This window comes from Drosophila gunungcola (genome assembly GCF_025200985.1).
Source record: "Drosophila gunungcola strain Sukarami chromosome 3L unlocalized genomic scaffold, Dgunungcola_SK_2 000002F, whole genome shotgun sequence".
NCBI classification, from domain to species: Eukaryota; Metazoa; Arthropoda; class Insecta; order Diptera; family Drosophilidae; genus Drosophila; species Drosophila gunungcola.
The window spans coordinates 5,191,464-5,213,627 of record NW_026453178.1 but is presented as its reverse complement, the minus strand read 5'-3'; the positions used below and the strand labels follow the sequence as shown (position 1 = coordinate 5,213,627).

The 22,164-nt window shown below is 37.5% G+C and overlaps 2 protein-coding genes across 6 annotated transcripts in view; both read left to right on the top strand.

Moving 5' to 3' along the window:
• The first annotated feature begins 7,064 nt into the window (after positions 1-7,064).
• LOC128257767 (uncharacterized) lies at positions 7,065-8,146 on the top strand. The gene is made up of 2 exons (XM_052988960.1): positions 7,065-7,157; positions 7,399-8,146. The coding sequence occupies exons 1-2, from the start codon at positions 7,155-7,157 to the stop codon at positions 8,047-8,049; spliced, it is 654 nt and encodes a 217-aa protein (XP_052844920.1). The 5' UTR covers positions 7,065-7,154; the 3' UTR covers positions 8,050-8,146.
• Positions 8,147-9,529: 1,383 nt separating this feature from the next.
• Positions 9,530-22,164, top strand: part of LOC128257738 (adenylate cyclase type 5) — a 39,670-nt gene continuing 27,035 nt past the window's right edge. For 2 of the 5 annotated variants that reach the window (XM_052988907.1, XM_052988911.1), the window contains exons 1-2: positions 9,530-9,745; positions 13,470-13,703. The gene's annotated coding sequence lies outside the window, so the exon portion shown is untranslated. The remainder of the gene's footprint in view (positions 9,746-13,469; positions 13,704-22,164) is intronic. The other 3 variants (XM_052988909.1, XM_052988910.1, XM_052988908.1) reach the window with 3 other exon arrangements.

The following is a 22,164-nucleotide window of genomic DNA, read 5'->3' as shown; positions in this document are numbered from 1 at the left end:
GTCTGTTGTCGGCCTGACACGAAACATTTTACACCTGAAATTCACCAAAAATCAAGTATAAAGAAATAAATCTCTTATTTTTAAAAATAGAGTTTTATAAATTTAAATTGTGTAGTTTTTAGTGTATATAAATTTGTTTTTAATTATATCAACCACAAAATATTAACTTTTAAATTCCAAAATTCTATGCATTTAAGCAAAATAAAATCAATGATGATTTTGTTTTTTTTCCGTGTAGTTTTCCGTTTCACTTTTAAAACAACCAAAAATAATGGAAACTGCAGCTGCAGCATTTTGGCGAGTTCATTGGACAGGACATTTTTCGTACTCACGGACTGCCCGTCAGGATAATGACTTTGTTTCAATTAGAATGGGACTGCGAATGTTAATGCGAATGAGAGTGAGAGTGAGGGTAACGGAATCCCCGGAGCTTTGCTGGCCGGATTTATATTTTTTTAATTAGGTCTTCTGGGCAGCAGACATTTGGAGCTCAGTTGGACGCACTTCAATTTCAATTTACTTTTAATTATTCGCCCATTTGTTTTCACTCTCACTCTGCTCCCGCATTCTGCACATTTTAATATGAAATAATTGTTCGACTACGGCGGGAATAACAAGGGCAAACATGGCAACAATTGGCGTGTCGTTTAAATGACTTTCGAAAGTCGCACATCGATATGGCCAGAGGGATGGGGATGAGTGGACGGCAGACAATATTGGCCAGGTCCAGGTAAAGGACCTTCGCTCTGCGTGTTCGCTCCCTTGTTTGTGTAACTTGTTAAACGGCAGATTCGTTTCAATTAAGTTTGTAGCCATCAGTTGTGTACTTAATTAGTTGGCATAACCTCTGGCTTCTGTTCTGCAATAGCAGCTTGCAGACTGTTTTTAAACGGTATTGTGGATTTTAATTGAAAAGTTTTTGTTCAGGTGGAGAGAAATCAATAGAGACCAACTTTATATTGAGAGTAAGAAATATTCTAGATTGGTTGCTTGATTGATACAAAAAGTTTAATTAGCTTATATGCAAGTTATACACAATTTAGACAGTGAGTAATATGCTACTTTAACTTTATTTTAACATTTTTGCAAATATATTATATCTATTACTATACTAATTTTGAATTCAACCCCCTATATTCGTTTTAAAAACTTTTTTAACCTGTTTACTTTTAATTGTGCAATTAAAAACTAAAAAGATAATACCTTTTTGTATTTAAATATTTTAGGATTAATGCTCAGCAACGGTAATCGATTTTTTTTATATTTTTGCAATTTTCAAATGCAGTTTGCCATAAAGTAGATATCAAGCCGTAGAACTACATTAAACTGTAGATAACACAAATCCCTAAATTCCGCTGAGTCCTTGTTATCCAGCATGGAGCGGTTATTTATGTAAGGTGTCACCGGCATTGGGGACAGGTTAGTTGATGGCACTCGCCGATTATCTTGTTCCAGCAATTTGCCACATTCCTATGCGGCGCTTTGTCGCCTTGGATAGCACAGCAAATTGAGCTTAATTGGAAATTACACACCAATTTCCACTTGTTGTTGCCGTTGCCGTTATCGTTGCCGTTGCGACAGGGACGAGGATGTTGTGGGCACTTTCATATGCATTACATAAACTGATTCTGTTCGAGAGCGGCCACTTTGTGCCCAGTTAATATAATTAGTTTCGGCGTAAAATTGTAAACGTCAACCGCGAAAGACGATAACGCACACGAGGAATTTAAACCGCACACACAAAACAGGACAAGGACATTATTGCGGCTTGACAAAGGAGTGAAAATCCTGCGGCCAAGGGCTGACAATCCGGGGGTATTAAAGTTTTCCACTTGCCACTCATTATGCCACATATTCTACCAACTCCCACTCCCATTTCCCATTTTCAGTGGAAAATTCAGTCATCCTGCACACGCAACGTGTCAATAGAGGAGCCCCAAAGCCGCAGGATATTTCCGTTCAATATTTGTACAATTTCCTATGTTTGCGCAATAGAATTTGCCGTTGACATGTCACTTTTTCCTGCTCGTGGGCGGTTTGCAATATGATGTGAACATAAAAAACTTTGCATGTTTTTGTTGCCCAATATTTGGTGGTAGATGGGACAGATTGAAGGACCCCGGTTTTTTGATTAGATGTCATCCGCTTTTTCCAACGAAAAAGCTGCCCAGCAAAGTGTGAAATTATGAAAATTTTCGGTGGCCCGCCAGGTGTGCGGCGTGTGTTAATTTTTAATTACCTCTAAGGCAAATTATGTATACGCCGCATTACACGCCAGCAAGTGCGTCTAATGCGATGTCTGCTCTGGGGATCGCCATGTGTCATCTACTTTGATAAGCTGGCTGCTTGGAAAGAGTGCTTCTTAAAGAGTGTTGTAAAAATTGTTCTTATAAATGGTTTGCCTCCGCACTAAAGAACGCTGTAAAACGGTGCCTAGGTTTTATTATATATTATATATTTCGGTTAAATAAATAATGCATATGCATACCTCTTTCATTTCTATATTAATAAAAACAAGCACATTGTAGTTTGTTGTTCTGTAACCATTTGTATTTAGTTGAGATTAAATTGTGCATAATCACCACTGTCAAAACTATTAAAAAACGAATAAATACATTAGCTTATAAACGTTCTAGTAACATGTTGCGATATATTAAAAATTAATTTAAACTTTAACATCATTATTAAAAGCAGTTGTTTATTCTGGCCATAATTGCCTTTGTCAAAAACGATAAACAATAAATATGGTATATGAGCATGCAAACGTTTAAATAGCAAGTTGTGGTCTATTAAAATCACATTTAACGCTTAACTAAAACACCAACATAAAGCACTTTTTTCTTTAGTTGTTAGTAAAGTTATAATTAAGATGTAATGTTAATTAAAAAATTAGTCAGCTAACTCACCCTGAAACGACCCACCAATACAGCGAGTGTAAGTCATTCAACTAACCAAGTTCTGTGCCCAGGCCCTGAAGGTCCTTCGTCCTTTTTCGCGGCGTGGTAATGAAGGCACAAAAGTGCATTCAACTGAGCGTGAAGGCGGCGACAGCGGGAATTGACAGGACAGAGGCTAGAAGCCGGAAAAGAATAAGCAAAATGGGGCGGGGCAGAAGGATGTGGGGGCGGAATTCGCGAGATTCCCTTAGGCCACGACAAGACGCCACCACAAAAGGGTTGACGAAACTTTTTGAAGTTGCCACAAAATTGCGTTAACTTTTTAGTAAGTCACTTGATTATTTGGTCGTCGCCTCGCCTTGCCTCATTTCTGTGCCTCTGAAGGAGGTGAAAATTGCTTCAATGAAGTTGCCTTGTCGTCGGCTTGTCTCCGGTTTCCCAACCGCACCGAATCCTCTCGAGAAAGGATTCAACCCCGCTTGACCTTGTCTTGATTTGGGTCTGGAGTTTTGGCGGTAGCTGTTGGAAACTGGCGACATTTAGCGCATAATTGAGACAATTAAATTCGCTTTGACAATGCGACCCAAAGTGCGAGAGAATCGAGGCAAATCAACAGCAAAACGAGAATGAAATGTAATAAATAAACCAAAAGACTTTGGGAAAAGGGGGAAATGAAGTTCAAGGAGTCTGGCACAACACTTTGCCAAAAGGAATTCCAAATTAATTGCGTTTTTGCTGGGGGTCAGTTCAATGCCAAGAGATAGAAATAGAGACACACAAAAGATACATTTATCTTGACAATTCTGTGCCATTTGCTTTAATCTGAAGGCATTCCTCTTACTTAAATTTTAATTTATTTATTGTTTTTGGAATGGAAAATGATTAAGTAACTTGTGGGCATACCACATTTATTTAAGTGTTTCGTGTTTGTAGTTGTAAGCTGTTAAGAAAGGCAACTATATCAGAAGATATATGATATAAGGAATCTATCGATGTTTTAATTTATTGATTAATTAATTAAAGTAATAAAATTATTTGTAATTCTTAAAACAAATGTTTTTATTAATAAACATTCATATTTTTTCTACATACCGTTTTTTGCAAGTGTTTTCCCCGATGAAAAGGGTTGACAGAGGCCAAGCTGTAAAATGTAATTAAATTTTTCTCCGGTCATAAAAGTCTTCTCCCTTTTTTCGGCTACACCTTCTGGAATTGCTTGTGCCAGGCCAGGATTTGATGTTCCTGTAGCCGTGCCTGTTGCATAAGTGATGTCTCGTCCTGCCGACTGTTTAGTATGCATTGCATTTCCCAAGCCGATTGGGCGCCTCCTTTGCGATCCTGCCAAACTGCAAAGCTAAGGCGACAGGCAACGGGCTCCGACTGATTTTATTATGCGGAAAGTGATATTCGAGGAACACGCCCAGGACGAACAGGACTTCCTTGCGGGTTCCCCCCCTTGCCCCCTTTCCGATTCTGGTACGATGGCGCGTAATTGGAGCGTAATGTGTTAAGTTGACAGGCACGTGAATTGCCTCTAATTTGTTGCCTGTTTGTAGGTTGTCCTTCCCCCCAGAATCCCTTTTCCAGTTTTTTCCGCTTCCCCTTACACATCTGTTGCATATTTCATGGCGTGATTACATTTTGTTTACTTTCCTATGTACTACCTCGCACTATGTGTGCAATAAAGTTCACAAGTTTTGCATGCAAATGACACTAAGTCTGCCAGAAGGCAAACATCAATCAGAGTTTGGGGAAGCCGTCGCGGTAAGGGCAATTGACTAACCAAAGAGTTAAGAGAAAGCTGCAATCTAAAGGACTATGAAATGATAGGGGATAAGGGGATTGAAGCAACAAGTTATAAAAAATTAATCAACACTTTTTTTTTGTATTCAAAGTAATACAAAGCCAAAGTTTTGTTTCGCTGTCTAAAATTACAAAAAACATAAGAACAATAACATGTGACTAAGATTGATAACATTCCTTATTTAGATATAAAACTAGAGATTTTCATTTCTACGCTTTTGAACAATCTCTAATAACTAAATCTGATTTTTTATTTGTCTTCCAAGGCTGATTGTGCTTTCTAAAACTTTCATTGATCTTTCCCAAGAGGTGTTTTTTTTTTCCATCAAACAGGTCCTGCTCCATTGGTCCCTTAGACAAATTTGAATAGTTTTGCCCTTTCGATGTGTTCAATATGTTTTTTCGTTATTTCATTCGGGGTTTTGTGCAGCTGTTTTTTTTGTGGATTACATTCGAAGCCCCAAAGTGCCAGCCGCTGGAACAAATATTAGTTTTTTCGGGCTACCCCCGTTAAACTATTTTTAAACAACCAACATAGAACAGCAGCTGCATTGAAGCACACTACATTTTCGAAACTTTTTAGACCACTTTTACAGCGAATTTTAATTGAAGCTGCGTTTAAATGAACTGAGAGGTATAAAATCATGTGGTCGCAGTTTAGTTGAAATTGCAAACTAAATATTTAGCTTTTCTGTTACGCAAACTGGAGCGGGAGAAGAGGAATTGAGGAACAAACCCCTCAGATTTCTGGGGCTGCGGCATTGTGGGGAAGTTTTTCAATTTCTACTAATCCTCAGTATGCGTAGCCAGCTAAAAAAATAAAAAATCAAATTGAACTGGGTGGCAAAATGGACAGGGAAGGTTGTTGATTTTGGTCAGGTCGTAATAGCGGATCAAAAAAAATTGCAAGCTTTTTTACTCCCCGTTTTTTGTTTGCTCGCCGCATTGAAGACTGAAATAAAAAAGCGCTAGACTTATTTTTTTTGTATGTCCTGAACCCACATAAAATGAGAACGCTGCACATCTAAAATAAAAAATATATGTTTGAGTACGCAAATATATATGTATGTTTGCATATGCGATACCTTTTCTATTTTCAACAGGTAAAAATGTTGTAAAAATTCTCTAAATAACGTTTTAATAATGTATATGAAATCTGAAACAAAAGCAAGCGTACAAAAACTAACATTGCCACAAAATCAGTTAACTTTTTCTTATAAATAAATACTTAAAATATTTGAGAAAGTTTATTTATAGTTAGCCAGCTGTTAAATATTTAAAGAAGTTTTCCCACCAACTTTTTTATTTGGTTAATTAGCACAATCGACAAATCGGTATGGTTGTCAAAGTTATCACGATTCAGCCATTTGATTTTAAACTTAGAAACAAGTTAAATTCTATTAATAAATTAACTTCCCCCGAATTTATAAGGTATTTAAGCTTATGCTTCTTCACAAAAACCTTTTCCTTTGTGCTGCTTTTTGAATGGTTAAAGATTGGTAGACTAATATATTTATTGGTAAAATGGATTTATGACAGCTTCAATTGGTTTATATCATGATTGAATATATTCTCTCGGCTTTTACTGTTCGCATATGGCTTTCATTCATTCTTTCTTTTCGTGTTTCAGTTTCATTTTCGTTATGATTTCGATTTCCATTTGGAGTTTCGTTTTCAATTTCATCTTAAGCTGGCTTAAAAAGCTGAAGAGCATTCGGTATTTTGAACCCACTTCTTTTACAGCACCGGTCAAGTGCGATAATTCGGTTAATTGCTGTTGGATGATGCAGCAACAAATTACATCGATCCGTTGCGTGACTTCTCCGACACAATTCTGAGCGAAGAGGCATATTGTTTTCAGCACCGTCACCATCGTCGACCTGCAGTTGGTGTAATTGTTACAATGGCCCGAAACACTTGACATTGGCCCCTTACACAGGCGACATTGAAAGCCGGCTTTGAAGGCCCCTGAAACAATATCACAAATATAGAAAAATGGTGTTTGTAGAATGGCGGAAGGGAATGAGGCGCAGCCATGCGATGGGGTGGGGTAATCGCTTACGAAAATATTGACAGATTCTTCGGCAATCAAATAGTGCAGAGCAAATGGGTAAACACATAAGCCGATCTCCGATCTTCGATCTCTAAACGACGATCTTCAGGTCTTCAACGATCAATGACCATTGCCAGGGCCCAAACATCGAACATCCGGCTGTGAACTTCGAACACGTCTGAAGACGCTTGGCCCAAAAGGCGTTTCGTCGAATGTGTTAATGCGGTTCGATTGCGTTCGATTGACCATCGAACTTCTTTTAGCCGCCTCGCTAATTTTTTGTATAAATAGTTAAAACGATTTCAACAGCAGCAGCAAAACCCAACCACAGCTTGTACAGATTGAGCAGGTCAGAACCAGATCGCAGGGCAAGTGAAGTAAACGTTTAAATTACAAGAAATATGGTAAGTCACAGTGCAGAAATAATGTGTAATAACTAGCGATGCTACAGTTTTCTCATTACAAGAAGTAATTAATTGAGTAAGTCTTTAGCTAAAACATTTAAAAGAAACATTTTTTCGAGAGAATTAAAATGTTTTTAAATCACTTATATAGACATCAAGTTAGAGAAGTTCGGCTATAAAATCTAAATATAAAAGTTAAAAATATTTGTTTTTTATTTTTTGCTTTTTTTAAATATTCTAGCAAGGATTCCAAGTGCTTTGCCTGCTTTTGGCTTCTATGAGTCTGGCCAGCTGTCGTTCGGTGGTGCGTCGTGATGTGAGCCACCTTCCGCTGGAATACCTGCCTCCAGTGGTGCTGCCACCTGTGCCCAGTCGCGATTATCTGCCGCCAGTGGAGCAGCATGCGGCCACCTTGAACCACGTGCTCCAGCCGCCCCGTGATTACCTACCCCCCCTGCCGCTTAACAACGAGTATTTGCCACCTGTGGTTGAGGAGGAGGAGCAGGAGGCGCCCACCACCACCGAGGTAATAATTCCAGAAGAAACCACCACAGTGGAGGCCACCACCGAGGCAGTTATCGTCACCACCGAACCGCAGCAGGAAGTAGAGATAATCACAGAACCGCAGGAGGAGGTGGAAGTTAAGAACCTGGAGCAGGTGGAGGAGGCTCCCAAGGAGGAGGAGCCGGAGGTTGAGTCCGCAGTGCTCCTGGACGACGGATACCACTATCGCACTCCCTCTGTGGTTCCCGATTTGCTGCCCGTAAAGGAGTACCTGCCTCCTTTGGACGACAATGCCGTCGTGGAGGAGCTGCCCAACGGCGAGGAGGACTCCTCCGCCCTGCTGGATGATGGCTATCACTATCGCTCAGTGAAGCGACTCCGCTTCTAGTCCCCAAAAGCCAGTCGATTTATTTTATTCTACTTCGAATTTCTGTTTCTGTTCTGTGCGACAATTGTTGTTTAATTTTACAAAATACATAGACAAATACTTTCATAAATTGATTGCTTTAAACGTACTTGGAAAAAAGAAGACAAATAAGAGTTTTCAGGTAAGGAAAAGTGATTAAGGGGCACTCAGTGATTATAATTAATAGGAGTTGAACTTCATTTAAAGCATTTTGGAAAGTATATCTCAATTAAGAGTTTATAAACCAAAAATTGCCCAAAGAAGTTATTTGGTTTGCAAGACTTGAAAAAGTTAAGGAAAGCAAAGGTGTTTTTGAAACTGAAAAAAAACATTGAAATTAGTTTAAAAATTATATTATTTGCTTTATACATGGGTCAAACCATTGTATTTTAACATAAATATCATAGATTATAAATTTAAAGATTTGCTAAAATTTCCCGTAAAAAAATAAGTCTAAGCATATTTAAATGACTTCGAGTTGCTGAAAAGCTCCGGCTTCATCCCTCATCACGAATATACCCTCGTAATCCTTCCTTTACCCCTTAACAAGTCGATAGCTGCCGTGAACATTTCATTTATATTGATGACAGGAAATTAGAAAAATGTTTTCACAATGCGCACGGAACGTGGCAGGGCACTCTTCACCGGGAGATATTGTCGCAGTCCTGCGAGGTCCTTGTTGCGTGAGCCTGGTGGGTGTGGGTCTTGGGTCTCAGGTCTCGGCCCACTCTCAATTGATTTGTGGGCGCTTGTGGCTGGGTTTTATTGTTTTCTTTACGTGTTGGCGCTTGGCATACATTTTCATTAACCAATCTCGAGAAAGTTTTCCTCTTACCTGCGGCGCCCTTTTCTCCTGACAAGTTCGAGCCAGTTCAATAATTCAACAATTTTCCAATTGGCCGTATAAATATTTGAGAACTTTTAAATGTTATTGCTGTTCGGCGGGGTGCTATTGCGTTGAGCCTAAATACAAATGGGAATTTTATGTTTCCGGCGGTTGCTGTTGTGGAATTTACTTATGAATAATTCAATACGAGAAAACAGAAAAATTGCTTGCCTACTTTTACCCGCAGTTGAAAAAAGAAATCAACAAGTGGGTACAACTGTTTGGATTCTTTGTCTGTGCGTTCTTTTTTTCCCTTGAGATAAGAAAAACAAATAAAAATCGAAGCCGAAAAGCTTCAAGTGCAACGCACTCTACCGAGAGTTGTTTTGTTTTTCGTTTTGTTGATGGTCATAAACCTCAACAAATCGGGACCAAAACAAACACCTGTAAACAGTATCTGATTGAAAGAATCTACCATGTTTCGTTGAGTGTTGAAGGCGGGAAAAGCTTGTGGAAAGTGTGGGAAAAGCCTGCCGAAGCTTTGGCCATTCAACATTCGACGAAGCGACGACGAGGAAAATCGTATAAAAGCCAACCGCCGAGGAAAATTCAACTTAGTTGCGGGTTTATTTTTGGCGAAAGCGAACAGAACGGAACGGAATCGGTGGAAAATGCGGCCGGGCTAAAGAAGACAGTGCGAGCAAGTGAGATAAAGATATTCGGCCGAGCAACAGTGAAAAGCGTTTGAAGGGCCATAGATACAAGATAATGCCCCATGGAGCAGTAGTCCTCCCCTCCGCCAACCGATTTGTGAAAATCACCCAGTGAAGCAAAAGTGAAAGTGTGTTAAAGGTGAGAGAACGAGGCAGCAAGTGTGATAATTGATAAACAGCACAACTCTAGATAATAATGCAAATTATCGAGTTCTATAAAGCTGTTTTGAAGTGATACCATAAAAAATTAACTCAGAAATTGAAATAACTAACAAAAAACATTTAAATTGTAATATCATTATTATACCAATAAAAGCATTTGTTTTCGTATAAATTGTTAAACTTGTTTATTTTGATCTTTAAAACTTTAAGTTAACAAAACGATCAGAAATGTTGTTTGTACAAATTTCAAGCAAACGGAAAATCGATATTAATTGACTTTGAAACTTTGTGTAATAAAAATAAATAGTTTTAAAAACGTTTAAAAACATGTACTTCTGATTGCTAAATAAAACTCAACTTAATAAAAATAAATTTAACCGCGCTGTAAATCCAAACACTAAGTAGCATTTGTAAACATTTTAAATTCTTTTAAACTTTAAACGTGAGCACACAAAAATGACCAGCCACAAATCATTTGTAAATATAAATCAAAATTACCATAAACAAAATCCCTCTATAAATAAAGATGAACACAAGGAGCCATAACAACTTGAATAAATCAAAATTAAATATTAATTAAGGTCATAATAAAATTGCAAAGTAAATTGAATAACCGAAATAGCTGTAAACAAAATTGCCTTACGAATTCCACCGAAAGAAACAAATTTTACACACTTAATTTAACCGCACAACTCTTAACGTTTCTCTGTCTTTCGCCATTAAAATGCAATTAATTTGGCAACAAATTTGCTGTGTAAAGAGTTAAAGCCGTCTTCGTGTGTTGTCTTTAGTTGGACATTTTGCAATTTCATTTTCAATTGCCATTCCATTAATCCCATCTGAACTATACTGAATAGCAGTAACTATACAACGACTAGTTGGCTTAGCAGCTCCATTGAATTGCCATCCGCTAAAAATGCATTTTCCCTTATTTCTCCTGCCAAAGGGCTTCTGTTTTTGTTTGGTATTTGTTGTTCGGCTTCGTGAGCCTCAGCTCAGAAAAGTTTATTAATAAAACGTTTTGCCTAACAAAGCACAAAATGATAAAATAAATGCGATGCGGACAGGCAGCTAAGGGGGGTTGAGGGGGATTTTGTGGGTGGTTGGGTGTTAAATGTCATTGTCAACGATTTTTCATAGATTGGTAAAGTAGTTTACAGAATACCTGTGAGTCTGGACAGGTCGATTTTTTTTTTATTTTAGACAGATAATCATTTAATTATTAATCATTTTTAAACTCCAATGAACTGATTTTTGACTTTTTGAAATTGTGAAATCAAATCTTCTACCATCTCTAAAAAAAATGTTTGTGGTAAAAGACGAATTAACGTCTTTTTGCCTACTTCTATTCTAATCACTTTAAAATTATCGTACTCACATTCGAAAACATGGTTTTCGTACGTACAAATTTCAAAATACTTACACTCTTTTAATTAAATTCTTCTGTATTAATCATTTCAAATACCTCTCCCGCTGAGTATACCCAATGTCGATCAATGCCATGTGTCAGCGTGCATCGTTGTGCCTATGGCCGTGTGTTTGTCACGCTTTTTGTTTTGTTTATTAATAACAAAGTAATCAGAAATTGTAATCTTCTCGCAAAGCGTATTACAGCAGTAATAACAATGGCAACATTGAACCGCCAGCCCGTCAGCCCGCCAGCCCGCCGTAACCCCTCCGCCCACTTCAATCGCAACACCCCCGGCTTCCCCCCACCGACATTCCCATTCATTTGGCGATTTCAATGCGGGTTTATCTTTGCCGCTTGGCTGTCTTCATGGGCTGCATCCTTGAATCCCTGGATCCTTGATTCATTGTTGTTGCCGCCGCCGAGCACGCTTCCGGCTCAAGTATCTCTGTTTTTGTTATGATTCCCCCGCAGTGTATATATTTTCATATACTTATTTTCTATAGATTTGCTGTATATTTCTGTTTTTATTATTTTCTAATTTGACGCTTCATTTGTCCACGGATGATTTCGTTTTATTTTGTTCTCTAACCAAAGGGCATTTTGTTATTTTTGTGTATAAAGCTGATTCCTTTTCTGTTTGGAATATAATTACTCATTGCTTTCCAAAAGTAAAAGATTAATTATTTAACTGTGTTGGTTTATTTTAAGATTAACATTTTTTTCTGCTCTTAATGGTTTTATGTTTAATTGCAATAAAAGTTTATAGTTTTACTGTATATGTAGGATTTGAAAGTAATTAATGAACCATTTACAATAAATATGTTTTATTTAAGTATTTCTATAAATTACATTAAATTCAATTTTATATTCAAATAGTTCACACATAACCATTGAAAGGGTGTTTTATGTTTTGGTTCTACAAAGCCTCATTTACGTCTCGTTGTTTTCCTTTTGTTCTTCCTGTTTTCTAATTTGACTTTTGCTGGGCGCTGATTTGCGCTTTGATTTTCGCTGACTGATTGGGATTTAGTTGATGGGCACGTTTAGGGACGAGGGGGTGGTTCGGAGGCCAGGGAGGGATATCGGGCTATGTCCTATTGATGACTTGATGGCGTGTCTTTATGCCTCTCAATCATTTTGCTTGGCTCGGATTTGTTATTTGTACACATGCCTTTTTATGTAATTTCACCTATGTCAGTTGGGCTTTTTTTGCCACCTGCAATTTCTGTTTTGCCAATTTGCCCATTTCGGATGCAAATTGCCAGCCATTCGGTGTCAGTCTCAACACGATTTGACCCGTCTTCCCCTTTTCATACCGTTTGAGCCACTGGGTCAAAGTAATAAAGCCAACAAATTAATTTGATTGTTTTCACTTGATTCGCGGCAATTTGGCCTCTCCAATTATTTCAGCACTTTGTCTAGTTTTCTAGCACTCGCAGTACTTTCTCCATTAAATCTATTTAATGTAACTAAAAATCGTATTTACAAAATATTGTTTCCTGTTCTTATTTTGTTAAAAGTTCAGAAATATTATTTTCACCAAAATGTATAAGAAAAACTATAAGAAAAAAGTATTTTCAATTGTGTGAACAATGTTTTGTTTTGGAATTTCTTCTTTAAATTTGCATTGCAAAGAATTTTATACAAATTTAATTAGGACAAGATATATGATTTTTATTCATTTTCTCAAGATTGAAATACAAATGTGTGGTTTCTAGTAAGAACACATTTTAGTTTTTGTAAGCCAATGCAGAATTGAATAAATAAATATTATTTCATAAAATGTACAATTATTTCCATAAATTATTTCCTTGTTACGAAGTCCTTGACTTTTATTCGCTCTTTAATAGACTTCTTCTAGGGCTTTTTCTATTCCTGCTCCAATTTCACAACATACCAAATCAACTTTGTTCTCCAAGAATATTCCCTTTCAGAATTTTTATTGTGGTGTTTTGGTTACACGCTTTAAAGACCCTTTTGGTCGCAGAAAATACATAAAAAACGAACTGTCAACCATAAAAATCTCGTACAATCAACAACATCAAGAACAACAACAATCATATGGCGACTACAACAAATCAGTTTAATTTGAATTTCTTTTTTTCCTTTGGCGCGTGTGTGTGAAAAAAGAGAAACTTTTACACAGTTTATTTTATCAAGTCCTTTTTCCATCGCCCACAGTAAACAAACACAAAGTAAAGAGCAAGGTATTGAAAGGGGCCGAAAAGGGAAAATTAAATTTGAAATAATTATTTGAAATATTTTTCCTTTAAACGGGCATTTCATTTAGTATGCAAACAGTTCGTCGTTAACAAAAATGCGCACATTTTAAAGTTCAAAAGTTGGCAGTGAAACAAAGCGAAATAAGGGGAAACAAACAAGAAAAAATGCGAGAATTCTTCAGATGTTGTTCTTTAATGCATACGAAATACTCAAATAAATTATCATCAGCCTAATCAACATCAGCGTTATTATCAGCAGCAGGAGTAAGGGAAGAAAGGAGGAAAACTTTTCGTCTCGTAAGGTATGTATGCAAAATTGTAGGAAATAAATTCTGATTTGTTCCTTTTAATATAACCAAAACATTAAGTAACCTGTGGGGGCGGTTGGGGCAGTCTTTCCGATTCGCTAGCTCCTTTGTGACTTAGTTCATTCATAAGCTGTCTGCCACTCTAAGCACTTAATTATTTAATTATGTTGAACGTTACATACACGGGCTTGGCCCAAAAGAAAAAGAGAGGAGTTTTTCCGCCAACCAGCACTATACATTCCCCCAAGTCAACTTCCGTTTGCGTAAATTTTAGTAAGCTCTTACTTCTGCCCCAGACTCTAACCCTTGGTCACTATTCCGTTTTCGCCTGCTACCTCCTGCGGTTCCCAGTGCAATGTTGGCTTTGGTTTATTTCCATTTCCGTTGTACGTGGCGTATGCGTAATATGAATATTTTTGTAAATTATTAAGTATACGTAATGAGATAGTAAATTTGTTCCCCAACCACAGGCAGGTAGTGCGGTTTAGTGTCAGAGATGAAAATTGCATATGTTTCCCGGGTGGGCGAGCGTGTGTGTGAGCCAGCAATTAGTTAAACACGAAAGTTTATGACCCATCAGGGGAGGAGTTGCGCACTTCCTGTGACCCCCGACCTCCTGTAGTTACCCGTCCGCTCTCTATGACCCCTGTTCTCTTAGGCTCGTCTTGGTCTTAGTGGGGATTTATGCTGGCTCATCTGACTTAAGATATGCTCGTTGGCAGGCAGGTGGGCCAAGTTCTAAGTTCTGCAAAAACTTTGGGCAACTAAATGTCCTGGTGCGGCCAGAGATGGCCTTAAAAGTTTCTCCTCGGGTGTCTCAGTTATCTGGCAGAAAGAGAAAACTTTATGGATTACAAAGAATTTATAATTGAAGTGGGTGTGATGTGAAAACGTTTTAGGGAATCGATGGTTCAACGCAAATTAAAAATCCATTTTAGTCGAGGACTTCAAAGTTAAAGAAAAACTTTTGGTGTAATTTAATGTCTTTGGAAACCATTTCAATTATTTTCTTTAACGTCAGACTCGCCATACGTGTATGGCACTTAGCTCCATGTTCCATCTAATCTATGCCTAATTTATGTGAACACATTACTAATTAGTTTGGATGTCATTAGCCCAAACCTTTACACGCATTTACTCGATTGTAATTCATAAGATTTCCATGGCCAAATGAGTGGATACTCTGCCTTGGAATGTGCTTAATAAAAGTAACATAAGTCAACCAAATACCTGAGCGGATCAAAGTAAATATAACTGTATGAACACACATAATCCATTATAGTTAATTTATAAAATAAAAGTCAATTTTAAACCTGCTTCGACAAGAGTTTTCTATGTTTCTCCATTCATTTCCACACAACAGTGTATGTATCAAAATCGTTACATACACATTCAGATGTAGCCACGTTGTCCATCTTTAATTACTAATTGAATATTCGTCTGGCATCAGGCATATATCTCCAACCTTTAAAAGCCAAATCCAATCAGCTGTTGAGCGTGTTAATTTATTCATGGAATTATTTTTTTTTTGCCCTCCTTCACTGACCTACGGCCACTGCACTCCCCTTTTTCCCGAAATCAGCCTGATTAGCTAAAGAAAAATCCTCTTTTGTTTGCAGTCCACGCACGCATTCGATGGAAACTTCAAGGCAAGTCCCCAAATACCCCAATCCCCAATCTCCGATCCCCAACTATAGCGTCTGAGCCCTGTGTTCAATATGTTTTCCGTTCGTCTGATGCTTTCTTTTTTGTTTTCTAATCTGAGACTGTTGACCATCTGACTCTGCTTTAATTCCCCGGCCATCCTTTGACACATGAGTTGGAAACTGTGAGTCCTTGGACTTTCCGCACTTCGTTGCTGAGATACAAACATATAATACAGAGTTCAAGTTCAACTCAATTACTAAAATACAAAATTCAAGTTCATCTCAATTATTTGACTTGGGCCTTTTGTGTGTTGTTAGCCCCAAAGCTAAGAGAGTGCTCTTCTTTTCCGGGTGCAAATTGTGCACCTGACTCTATAAAAATTGTATCGGTGCGGCTTTTCCGGTTGCCAAATTAAACAAAAAAAAAGAACAACGAACCGAAAACGATTTTCTGTTTACTCAGCAATTGTCCATGGAAATGCACACAATATTTTCAATATAAACGCCCAAATGCAGCCAGATACGCAAGAATGTGTACTTATGTCTGCGATATAAACAATCATATACTTCGTGATTTATGCACCATTCGCAAGCATCGAAAAGCAATCGAACGGAATTCGAATTGCAATTTTTTGACTCTATTCAAAATGCAGTTCGCTTAATTGTGTGAGCCAGTTTAGTGAGATGGAAAAGAACAACGTAAATGAACGCGATGTAAAATTCCGGCAAACTGGTAGAATTAACTTATTTAAAACAGGAGAAAGTCAAGAATTTTTTTTTGAATGTTTAAAATTATATTTTTGCTTCTGTGATACATTTGTATTGCCTTGAGGTGTAAGCTTTTACCATCCTTTAAGAACTACGTTTATGGGTTGTTGAGCAATCAATGCCTCGAGAACTGCCTTCAATGGTGATGTCGGCTGAGACATCGAAGGCGAAGGTTTCTGGGTCCTGGCTGGCTGCCAAATCGGCACTTGACATTGCCCAGTGACTCGGAGGTTCTCGGAATGTTCCAAGCGCCGGATGACCAGAGGATGGGCCATAACCAGCCTGCTGCATAACTTTAATGAAATTGCAACCGGCTCACTAACAATAAGCAGTCATGGGAGGACCTAAAGGGGCCCTTTCTGAACCGCAAACTAAATAAGTATGCAAAAGGGCATGGAAACACTGGTGACTAAAGCCTCACGACGGCACAGGGCTAAAGTCACCGGGCCAAGAATCGGCCAGAAACTGAGAGCTCTGGGCCACAAGAGCACATGGCACATGGCTTTAAGCGCATCGCATAAAGGGTAACGGATAATGGACTTAAAATAAACAAAGCCAACGGCAAGCGGACGAGCAGGGCCAAAGAAAAGCGACGAACAAAACAAGGGAAAACAGAAAATGGCTAGAAAGGATGGAAAATCGGACAGGGAGACTGTTTTGCTTTGTAGCCGATGTACCCAGTGATCGGGAAAATATGCAAGCGGATCCAATCTATTGGCTTAATTTGGGGTAACTAAGGGAGCAACAGTATTATTTTTAAACAATTTAAATAAACTAAGGCTAAAAATAATATCCGAATTTGTTGGTAAACATATTTTGAAAATATCTTTGTTCAAATAGGCAATATTAAAAAACATACTAAAAACTATAGTTGTTTAGTGTAAGCCTAACAAAAAAGATGTAGATGTTACGAACCTTTAACCTTTTTAGTTTTTGCTTTTATTTGTTCATAATTTCCAATTCAGTAGTAAGTACTTTCTTGTCGATTACTCTCTTTTTGTATTGACGTTTCTCTTCACTGCTCAATGCACATCATCAACAATGAAAGACTAAAGCTATAAACTGAGACAAAACGCTAGAGGAAGCGAGAGTGGCGATGTGGAAGGGAGATAGCATCTAGGTTCAGGTAGTACGTGGCATTCATGCGCTTGGTTTGGTTAACTAGGATCATGTCACAAATTAGTAAGTCATTTTGCCATCTTGTGTACCCATTTAGCTGCCTGAAAATCATTTTCCGCTTAGCCAACTGCTGCTATTGGCACTGAACTTTCCCATTTTCCCTTTGTCACTTTTTTGCTGGACCTCGTCCAATGCCTTTTTGTTTGAGTTTTATTACGATGCTCTTGACCGGTTTTATTGCCTTCAATATTTCGTGCATATTTTGGCCACAACTCATTCAACATATATATGGGTTCTGTCTGGCATTTGGCTTTTTCCCCGTTTTCGGCTTCGGTTTTTGGCTTGGGGTTGTTTTAACAAATTTATAAGCTAAACAAATTTATTCTCGTTGCCTTGCGTTCCCTACTAGCTGTATTAATTATGAATGTTATTCTGGCCCATTCTATTTTAACCGCACATGTTCATGTTTTCTGGTAAAGGGTAAAATTCCCTTTCCATGAAATAAATTCAGTTGCTATTGAGAGAATTTTTATTGATGAGTTGCTAGACCTTGAGTGGAATTTCGGAAAAGTAATCCAAATAAAGCCAAACAAAAAATAATAAACAGAACTATATATTTGTAGGTTTTCCAATTGAAACATTTCTTCAAAAAGTTTTAAAACAAGATTTTATTAAACCTTTCTTTTTAAATGTTCTAATCAAATATTTTGGGAAACTCCTAAACACAGTTTTCCTTTTAGGGGAAATGTTAAATAACATTGTGATTGTCTAACTGTGTTTACCCTTTGATAAGTCAAAAGCTTTCCTAGCTCACCTTGATTTATGTTCACTGCCAGGTCCAATTTTGGACTCGCACAAGCACTTCCACCTATATTCTAACTTTTGGCCCGGCTAATGAATTCGTTTGGCAATGCAAATTTCCTACCGAACAACACCTAAATTCGTCAAATTAAATGCAAACATTATACAAAACGCCAAAAGATGACTATGCGTAAACAAAAAGGCAGCAAAAACCAAAAAATCAGGAACAACAACAAACTTCAGGCAGCACATGGCAGCATAAACATTTTGCGGTCTCTAATAATAAATAATCTACACTGAGCAAAAAAAGGTTTCTAGAGTTGTGTTTTTATAAGATAGTTACACATACAAATTTTCTTAAAATTCATTTATGATTACTTGTTCTTAAAATAAAACCCGCACTTGAATTAAAACTGATTTTTTTCAGTACTTTTGTTGCGTATATTTATGAGTGGGAAAATGTTGGCCGCACGTGTGTTAGTGCGTGAATGCTGGCTTCACTTACTATATTTAGAGAGAACTTACCTAGAAGCTGAAACATTGGTGGTTCATTGGAGAAGCGGTGGCGGATGTGGTGCCATAGGGGGTGTGTGTGGGTGGGGGGAGGGACAGTGCGTATTGCCAAATGCCAGCAGCTGTTCTGCAGCCCGGTTAATGAATGAATATGCATGAGGAGGAGGCATTAAGAGAGAGCAGACAAAGCTCCCAAACATGTTCTTTCGATATCATTAAGGTGCTGCTTTTAATCCATTTTTCGGGCTGTATAATGCATAAATATTTAATAGACGGAAACAAAAATTAAACTATTTTAATTGACTTGCCCAAAACACGAAAAATGTGACTTTATATGTTTCTGATATCAGATCAAATTTTAAAATTAAATAATAAAATCAAAAAAAAAAAAATTGTATGTACCAGGTACTCCATAGTCTAAACATTTCGTCTGCGATTAAGTACTCCTCCTTGTTTTCCATTTACACATGTCGCGTTTTTGGCGAGGGTGTGGGCGAGAAAAAGTGCTGCCCTCATTAATTTGCTTCGCTTATCAAATTGGTTTTGTTTTTATTAATTTTTGTTTGCTCGAAGCTGGCAGAAAAGTTTATCCTGGTGTTGTTGCTCTGCTTTCTTGTTTTGCCTGCGATGGTGTTTTTTTTTTGCATGTACAATATTTGCCAGACCATTAGCGCCATTAACATAATGAATTGCCATTGGACTGCGGCATCGATAGAATCGAAACGGATCGAATCGAATATAACCGAGGCGATAAACCATTATTTCCTGCATGCCGAAACTGTTTGTTCGCCATTTACCAGGTGAGGTGTGTAAATATACTGGGAGTGGGGACAGCGGAGCGATGACATTGATTTAGTGGGAGTTTTCACAGCTCTTGCTGTATTAGAAATGCAAACACGGGATAAACGTATGAAGTTAATATGGATAAGGGTGTATTGGGGGTTGCTAAAGAAAAATTTATAACACCTTCGAAAGGAAATTTAAGGTGTGCTTAGAAATAAGCTGTAATTATAGATTTGCCGAAAACAGTTGTATTATGATAGCTCTATGAAATTGAGAAGTAATATAAGCAAAGATATTTCAATACCACAATGATTGCTAATGATTGGCAAACTGTGCACAATGATAACCAATTTCTCTTCTGCGACTTCCTGTAATTAATCATGTGATTAAGCATTCCAAAATTATAATTCTTGATTGATTACGTACTCAGCTGTTGCCTATTATCCTCAGAGGACCAAACAGTTCAAGCCAATTAAATCTATTTGTATCCTGCTTTCTGTCAGCACGCTCTTCACTGTCTCCTTCGATTTGGAAAAGTCCAAGAGGCAGGCGTAGGAAAATGCAAAATAGCTTAGACTTAAGCCACTCAGTGAATGATTCCTGAAGGCAGCTATAAGTGTCCAATGACAGACGATGACGACATTTATGAGCTTTCGTTAAAGAGGCTTTTCAATTGCCAGGCAATCCTCTCCGCTTTTCTTCCCTCGAAATTCAGTTTTCATTTGTCTATTTTCTATATAAGAACGATATTGGAAAAACTTTGGCGACTTTTAGTAGTATACATAAAGTTGTCTCTTTAGTTTTACTAGTAAGAAAACTTTTCCTAATTGATGTCAGTTTACTAGACTTTTCTTTTAGCGAATTTCTAATGGAGAATCTAAAAAAAGTATCGATTGATCACTCTATTTATTTTATTGTTGCGTAAAAGAAATTCAAAAGCTTAACGTAAAGTTAATTAAGTGTTAAATTGCACAAACTATGACCTTATTCTGTTAATAGCACTCGAAAAATGAAAATATGTATTATAAGCAGAATTTAGAAATAATACATAGTTTATGTTATGAGTTTCAGGTTTTTCCGCTTTCTAATTTTTTCAGCTTGGCGGGTGGCAAAAATGTTTAGCTTAATGAAAACAAAATACTCTGAATGGCAAATTGCGCGAGTTGATTCAACGGAATTTCCAATGAATTTCTTGAGTGAATTTAAGCGAACTGTTTGTTTTGTTACTCGATAGGTTAATACTTCTGCGAGAACTCTTTGCCATCTTTTTTTAATATTCATTTTTTTATTAAATTTTTCGTTCAAATTTTCGTTGCTGAAATTTTTTATATTTGTTGGCAACAGCAAAACAATTTGTTTATAGCACGCGGAGCGTTGTGTTTTTGACATATTTATGCCGTTGGCCAGGCACTTGTGTTCGGCCTGCTTCCCAACTGCTCTGCCGCCTTTTTGCCGTCTGCCACGCCCCCTTTGCCCTGTACGGGCAAAGTTGTTAACGCCGCCTCTGGCTAAAAACAAAAGCCGACAAAAGGCAAAAGACGGCGATGATGAAGACGAGACGATGAAGAGCCAAGAAGCCGGCGAACGACCTGTGCCTGAGCCCAACTTTAAGACTTTCCACAATGGAAGTTTTCCCTCAAACTGCTTACTTTCCTTTTATTTCCGATTTTCCCGCACCGTTTCTCACCCTGCTTTTGTTTTGCTGTTGTCTGTGGCACAGTTTTGTTTGGAATGCTAATGAAATCGGGCAGTTTGACTATATTGGGAGGGCAGGCAATGTTTTGGTAGCTAAAATGAAACAAGTTAAGATAAATGGTTTGGAAATGTATTTGTTTAGTTTTTAGTCTGTTTTTATTATTAATTAAGTGTGAAAAAATTACATATCTTAAACTCTATTTAATAATTTATAATTAATTATTTTAAGAATAAAGAATATTAAATAAAAAATACTTTTTTAAACTAAAGACGCTTCTACATTTTTATATTTTGTTTTTGATATATGTTATGTTTCTTTATATATTTCTTTCTTATTTTATGTTTAACAGCTTATACCTTAAGAAAGAACAGAACAAAAAATGAGTCACGTGAAACGAAGTTTTTTCTTTATTTCAAATTGTCTTAGGACCTGCTCAAGTTAAGCTCCATTTCTTTGCATATTGTAAACAATTTTTGCAGCATGTCATAAATACAAGACAATCTCTGCTTTCAGTCTCCCAGCTCATCTGCGGTATTTCTTAGATAATCTCCTTCACTTTAAAAGGGTATTAAAACTTCGCTTGATCGCTGATAAATTTCTTTGCATTTTCTTCCTCCGACTTTTTGTTTCATTCGAAAATTTAACAAACAATCTGAAGTTGTACTCGTTCTGGCCCTGCCCATCTCTTTCTGTTTTGATCGGGCCTTGCGTGTCTGGCGAGCATTTCGTGAGACTTAAGTGGGCCGGCACCCAAAAACAAAAAACCAAAAAAACGAAAAAAAACCTTAAAAACGCTTATATATATGTATGTATTTATGTATGTACATATAGAGAAGTGGGCGCTGGGGGGAATCCGAAAAGTAGATACGATATATTTATTGGCGGCGTCAGTTTGCGATGCTTTTTTGCGGGGGCGGCAGTTTGCTGTTTGAGTTGCTTTGTTTTGGGGTTTCCTTCTTCTGCCTTTGCTTGGCAAAATCGAATTTATTGTTTTAATGCCATTTTCTGTCGCTGTCGAGCGCAAAAATTGGCAATTTGTTTAGAAATTAGCGCACTGCCTCTCGTTCTTTGTGCCTCTTTTAGCATGTAAAATGAAAATCAATTTCATTTCCCCCATCTCCTCGTTTTC